This window comes from Agelaius phoeniceus, chromosome 24 (genome assembly GCF_051311805.1).
Source record: "Agelaius phoeniceus isolate bAgePho1 chromosome 24, bAgePho1.hap1, whole genome shotgun sequence".
Taxonomy (NCBI): Eukaryota; Metazoa; Chordata; class Aves; order Passeriformes; family Icteridae; genus Agelaius; species Agelaius phoeniceus.
Window position 1 is genome coordinate 6,556,243 of NC_135288.1, and position 7,015 is coordinate 6,563,257.

General features: G+C 50.0%; 1 protein-coding gene across 1 annotated transcript; it reads left to right on the plus strand.

The window, feature by feature from the left end:
- Positions 1–2,397: 2,397 nt before the first annotated feature.
- FNDC10 (fibronectin type III domain containing 10) lies at positions 2,398–4,594 on the plus strand. Its single transcript, XM_054647910.2, has one exon. The coding sequence runs from the start codon at positions 2,678–2,680 to the stop codon at positions 3,350–3,352; it is 675 nt and encodes a 224-aa protein (XP_054503885.1). The 5' UTR covers positions 2,398–2,677; the 3' UTR covers positions 3,353–4,594.
- The last annotated feature ends 2,421 nt before the right edge of the window (positions 4,595–7,015 follow it).

Genomic DNA, 7,015 nt, shown 5'->3' on the forward strand with positions numbered 1-7,015 from the left:
CAAGTTGTTCCTCACAAGTTGTCCCTCACAAGTTGTCCCTCACAAGTTGCTCCTCACAAGTTGTCCATCACAAGTTGTTCCTCACAAGTTGTCCATCACAAGTTGTTCCTCACAAGTTGTTCCTCACAAGTTTTCCATCACAAGTTGTCCCTCACAAGCAGCCACAGAGGTTGGTGCCAGATCTCCTCCCTGGACGTGGCAGCAGTGACAGCTCTGGAACAATCACTGCTATCAGGAGAAGGACACAAAGTTTGAAGGAGGAAAATCTTGCTTGGTTTGGCTCCAGCCCCTCTCTGAACACGCTCCCATTGCTCAGGAAGGGCTGTCAGAGCTCCATTTCTGCATCCTGGCTGAATTCTACACGTAAATTTGCCAAGAAGTGCCTCCAGCAGCACAGCACCTCTTCCTGCTCCAATATCTGAGTGTTCTCCAAGCCAGAACTGCACCTTCAGCATCCTTTTCTATGCTGATCCTATTTTTTTATTGATCCCTCTTGGTATCCAAAGAGATTTCTGGCAATTTTCCATAGGCTGGCAGACACTTCCATTCAATCTGGTGAAAAATTAGATGTGGAAATAACTTGATATTGGTAAATTAAAGATTTCCTCAGGAAACATACACTTGAAAAATCCAGTATTTCCAACAGGAGAAGGTGTCCTGATGTCAGAACATTCATGTTCAATGCATCAGAAAGAAAAATGATTTAAACAAATTCCACACTGCTGCAAATTGCACTTTGTGTATATGCAAGCATCACCTTCCAGGTATGATTTAGGTTTGGTTTTGTTCAGGCTGTGAAATAAAAATAGGCCTTGGGATCTTATTTTTGTTGTATTTTCAAGTTACATAATTCAAATGTTGTTTTTAAAGGAAGCATGCACAGGAAACTGCAATGTGTTTCTAAATAGGTAACAGTGAAGAACTACAGCAACGTGTTCAGGCACATTTCTGAGGCTTTTAACAAAATAATATGTTAATTATTCTATTTCACAAGTTAAATATAGACAAGTGCTTCTGTTTTGCTATAAAATCTGGAGCACAACTTTATGTAAAACCCGATCAAAACCAAAAAAAAAGTTGCTTTTTTTTTCCCCCTGCTACTCAGAAAAGGACTTAAAGCAACTTTCACCAATTTAACAGCTCGAAGGATCTCCAAACCTTGTTTAATTCTGTATTTTTATAATTCTTTCATTAGAGCTCTTTTCTTTCCCTATTTAGACAAGTCAATACTCTCATGTACCTGTCTCAAGGTCGTTCAGAGAACATTAATTAGAGGAATTTGGGACAACACAGGAGGAGGAATTTGGGACAAGGCAGGAAGAGGAATTTGGGGGATGCAGGAAAAGGAATTTGGGACAAGGCAGGAGGAGGAATTTGGGGGATGCAGGAAAGGGAATTTGGGACAAGGCAGGAGGAGGAATTTGGGGGATGCAGGAAAGGGAATTTGGGACAAGGCAGGAAGAGGAATATCCTCGTTCCTTCTGTCTCAGGCTGTGCATTAAGACCCAGAGCTATTCCTGCTCTCAGCTGACCTCCTGGGAGGGTCTAAAGTACATCCTCGCCGAGTTTATTTAAATTCCCAAAGCCAAGAGGTTGAAGCAGCCTGGGTGTGCGGTTATCACCGTGTTAAAAATAAAATAAAATAAAATAAAATCCGTGTGAGCTCCGGTTCTTCCAACAAGGTTTGCATCAGCTGAAGGGGAGCTCTGTCACCTTCCCCAGCCCTGCTGGTGTCAGCCCCCGGGCACAGAGGAACCTCTCAGCCATCCCCAGCTCATTTTTGGGGGGTTTAATCCAGGTAACGTGAGAATGAGTGTATTTTACAGGTTAAATATGAACAAATGCTTATGTTCTGCTATAAAAGTTAAAATAGGATGCTATGTAAAACCAGATCGAAACCACAAACAAATTCTAAAAAAATATATAATTTTTTTTTTTTTGTATGGGATGAAATCTGCAACTCGACCAAGACAGGACTGAGCAGCCCCCCAAGCCCTGGGGGACACAACCCCAGTGGGCACAGCAGAGCCCGGGGGAGGCACGGAGGGGCTGCACATCCCCAGTGCTGACACTTGTGGGGTCTGAGCATCCCTGTACCGACACTTGGAGGGTCTGAGCATCCCTGTACCAACCCCTGTGGTGTCTGAGCATCCCTGTGCCAATCCTTGTGGGGTCTCAGCATCCCCCTATGCCGACCCTAAAGGGGTCTCAGCATCCCCTGTGCCCGCACCTGGGGTCTGACCATCCCTGTACCAACCCTTGTCTGAGCATCCCCCCCTTGCGGCATCTCAGCATCCCCCGTGCCCATCCCTGTGGGGTCTCAGCATCCCCCGGGAGATCTCAGCATCCTCTTGTGCCGACCCTTGTGGGGTCTCAGCATCCCCCGTGCGGGTCCTTGCGGGGTCTCAGCATCCCCTTGTGCCGACCCTTGCGGGGTCTCAGCACCCCCGTACCCGCCCCCGCGGGGTCTCAGCGCTCCGTTCGCCGTGCGGATCCCCGAGAGCCGCGTCCGGGCGGCCACCAGCGGCCGCATCGGGCGGGTGCTCCTCAGCCCGGCGAGAGTTAACGGCGGCACCGCCTCTCCATTGGCGGCCCCGCGGCGGCTGCCGAGCCCCGCGCATCCAGCGGCCCCGCGCTCCGCGCCTCTCCGCGGCTCCATGCGGCCGCGGCCGCCGGCATGCCCGGCACGCCCAGCCTGCTGCCTCCTCTGCTCGCCCTGCTGTGCCTCGGGCTGGCCCAGCCCAACCCCGACCCCGACGAGCCGTGGTGCCCCTACAAGGTGGGCGGCGATGGCGCTGCGGCGGCGGCGGCGGGGGCGCGGCTGTGCTTCCGCCCGCCGGCCCGCGGCTTCCAGTGCTCGGCGCGGGGGTGCCGCGCCCACCGCTCCGCGGGCGGCGCGCTGGTGGCCAACGTGCTGCGGAACGGCAGCGTGCTGCTGCAGTGGGGCATGCGGCACTGGGGGCCGCCGGCTCGCCCCGCCGCCGCCCTGCGCGGCTTCGCGCTCAACTGCTCCTGGGACGGCACCTACACGCGCTTCCCCTGCGACAGCGTGGAGCTGGGAGCCGCGTGTCGCGATTACCTGCTGGCCGAGGCGCACGGCAGCGTGCGCTACCGCCTGTGCCTGCAGCCGCGCTTCGCCCCGCCGCGCCCCGCGCCGCCCGCGCAGTGCGTGGAGTTCCGCGTGGAGCCCGCGGCCATGCGCGACATCGTGGTGGCCATGACGGCCGTGGGGGGATCCATCTGCGTGATGCTCGTCTTCATCTGCCTGCTCGTGGCCTACATCACCGAGAACCTCATGAGCCCCGCGCTCGCCCGCGGAGGGCACGCGGCGGCCGCTGCGCGCCGCGCGTAGTGCGGGAGGGGATGGTGGTGATGGTGGTGATGATGATGATGATGATGATGATGGTGATGCGGCGCCCGGCGCTCTCCGGCGAGGGAAGAGGTTTTCCAGACTGTTCTGGCAGCGCTGTGCCCACATTTGCAGGATGCGCGTTTCCAGCGGAGCTCGGAGCTCTCCTTCCTCCCGGGGTGGCTTCTCGGCCGGAGCCGTTCGTGGTGAACTCGCGGCATCTCAGCGGATCAAAAAACAATAGCAGAGGTCCCCAAGTGCCAGAAATCGTCTGTTTTTAAGGGCAAGCGGCAGATCTTACCGAGGGCCTGTTTGAAAAGACTCTCCAGAGCACCCTTATTTTAAGCCTAAAACCTCTTGGTCTTAGAGCCGTGCTTGATTTTTTTCCTGTGGGGCAAAGTTGTTTAAAGTTCAGGAGGACTGACTGGTGGGACCACAAACCCCATAGCTAAGCGTGTGTTTGATGCAAAGCCCACTTAATCTCGTGGTTTAGGTGGGTTTTGTATTAGGCCTTTTGGTGGTCACAAATTTTGGGGCCACTGTCCAAAAACCACGGGGGTTTTCTGGTCGAGGGTTTTCGACCATCAACATCCAACACCTGCTTTTCTCCCATCAGAATTGTGTTGTAGTTTCACGAAGAGTGCAGGTAAAGGGATAAATTGAATAAGAAAACTCCATTTCGTTGAGCGAGTAGGAACCAACCCTTAATTATAAGATAGAAGCGAGCACCCCCTCGCCCCCTAAATTCCCCTCCTTTAGCAAAGCAGCTGCACTAAGGTAGAAGCTTCTTGACCACAGAACTCACTGATGTTGTAGCCGAGTGTTTTGAGCGTAAGAACACTCCCTGGTAACTCCTCACTTGATGCTGTAGTGAAGTAAGGTTTTAGCCATACTCTAGTACTGATTCTATTGTGCCTTAGTGCTGAGAATTTGTCCCATTTCTATTGGTGTAGCTGTTCCTGTAGTCCTTGTAGTTTTAAGTGTGTCTCCCTCGTGTTCTCGTCTCTGGAATTAGTGGTTGTTGGTTTGTCTGATTGTTTTCTTTAAAAGAAAAAAACAAACAACCAACTTGGGCTGAGCATTACTTGAAATTTAATATATACACAAAGTAGTTACCTTCAGAGAGGTATTTAGTGAGGTAGTTTTTAGTACGTGTTGTTTGTATGTAGTTAACTGCTGTAACACGAAAAAATTAATTTATTATCACTTAGGAACTGTGCACTTAAAGAAAAAAAAAAAAGAAAAGTAGGGGGAAGGCTTTTCTGTAAAGGGACTGTCAGGTTCAGTGTGATCTGTTTGTGTCAATGTTTAGCACTGGTGAACGACCTGTTTGCTTTTCCTTGTGAAAGTCGTTTGTGAAGTTTCAACTTGGTGGTAGAGGGTTAATATAGGAAATGTGTGGAATCCTTAATAATACCCAGTATTTGTACTGAGCATAATCCCCTCTTCGAGAGGCTGAGGAGCTGAAGGTCTGCATTTCACCACCAGCTTTTCCTTTGTTTGTTATTCCTGCTGTGTTTCATTCTCACCTGCAGCTGACTCCACCGAGCTGTTCTGTCTTTATTACCTTGCTGGATTTAAGCACCTCACTGATGCCTCATTTTTGGGTTTTTATCCCTAAGGAGATGGACTGCTGGAAGAAAAGGCAATTTTGAAGAACATTAAGACAAATGTTGGTCTTTTAAAGGTTTCAGGGTTTTTTTTTTGCTGTAGCCAGTTCAGCACAGGAGCATTGGAGTGCCACTGATTTTGTACATTTCTGTCACCTTTTGTCAAGCAATGTCACTGTTCTGTTCCTCATCTTGTCATGAATTGCCAGATGTGAAAACCAGCTGTATAAACAATAAGCCTTGTACCACCTTGGCATTGAACTTAATAAATTAAGAGGATGATGAAAAGAAATGAAAATTCCATAAATATTTAAAGGTTCAAGATCTTGCTTGACTTCAAAGTGAGTCTGCCCAAAGTGGTCATAATAATATTCCATTGCCTACTGTAAAATTATGACAGGATTAATGGGAAAATAAGAGATTTATTCTCTGAATACTTGATTTTATTTACTAGAGGGTTGGATTATAGATAACTGGGTAATTCAGGTGGTAATGCTGATGTTAGTCTGAGGAAATGGAAATTTAATTTACAGTTTGGAATGTGACTGTCTTCAGTAAGACATCTCTGCAGGTAATAATGGATACCCTAAATAATAATAATAATGGTATAATGGATGATGGAAAATACAACAGAGAGGGAGAGGTTTTACGAGGAGGAGAGGAGAATGGTGGTGGTGGGAGCAGGAAAAGGCTCTTCTGGAAGTGCTGTGGCGATAATGAGGAAAAAATCCTCAGAAAGCACAAAGGGGAAAAAAATATCAATGGGAGGGCAGAAAATATTTTTAGGAAGCACTAATGTGAGAGTCCTGCCTCACTAGTGAAGTTCAGCTGAGCTGGGGAATAGATTTGTTCCTTTGATGTCCTGGTTTATCTCCTGTATTTCTCCTGCTCCATTACCTCCTCCTGCCATTGTAACAGTGTCAGGAGACAAAAGTGGAAAAGGGAAAAAATGACAAAAACCTCAGAGAAAAATGGGATTGAGCTGGACTGAGCAAGGAGGACCGTGATAATTAAATCCTGACAGTGTTGGCAGCGTTCTGCTCCCTGTGGATCCCCTTGGGCCCAGGGCTCATCCAGGGTGTCCAGCCCAATTCTCCTCCTCGGGATGACTCAATCCTGCATCCAAACGCTGCCCTCGGCATCCTCCCAGCCCCGCCGCGGCATTCGGCTGCCATCTAGCGCCAAACTGAGCGAAATTTGTCCTAAAAACCCGCTTTTCTAATGGGCTTTTTAATCCCACAGCCCGGAGAGGCAGCGGGGTTCAGGGATTGGCACGAAATGGCTGCTTGGTGGTGGGAGCGGTGGAGGCCTCATCGCTCTTTATGTGATGAAATCTTCTTAATCTTCAACCTTGAACCTCTCCTGAGGGAACTGAGGCTGTTCCCTCTCTTCCTGTCCCTGTTCCCTGGGAGAAATCCTGATCCCCTCTGGCTGTCCCTTCATGTCAGAAATCCCGATCCCCTCTGGCTGTCCCCTCATGTCAGGAGTTTTGCAGAGCCACAATGTCCCCCCTGAGCCTCCTTTTCTCCAGGCTGAGCCCCTTCCCAGTTCCCTCAGCCTCTCCTGGGGCTCCATTCCCTTCCCAGCCCCGTTCCCTTTCCTGGATGAGGTGAAGGAGAAGCTTTACAATCATGGAACATCCCGAGCTGGAAGAGACCCACAAGGATCAGAGTCCAAGCCCTCACCCTGCACAGACACCCCAAAATCCCACCCTGTGCATCCCTGAGAGCGTTGTCCAAACTCTCCTGGAGTTCTTGGGAGCTGGGACCATTTCCTGAGGAGCCAGAACCCTCCGGGGGAAGAACATTTCCCAAAATCCAACCTAAACCTCTCTTGCCACAGCTCCAGCCATTCCCGGGGTCCTGTCGCTGGTCCCCACAGAGATCAGTGCCTGTCCCTCCTCTTCCCCTCACGAAGTTCTTCTACATTGCAATGAGGCCAGCCCCTTCCAGGCTGAACAAGCCCTCACGCTCCTCCTCCTCTGAGCACCAACACCTTATAAATATATCATTATCTATATATCGATATCACATATTTCAAAATAGCAGTTTTTAAT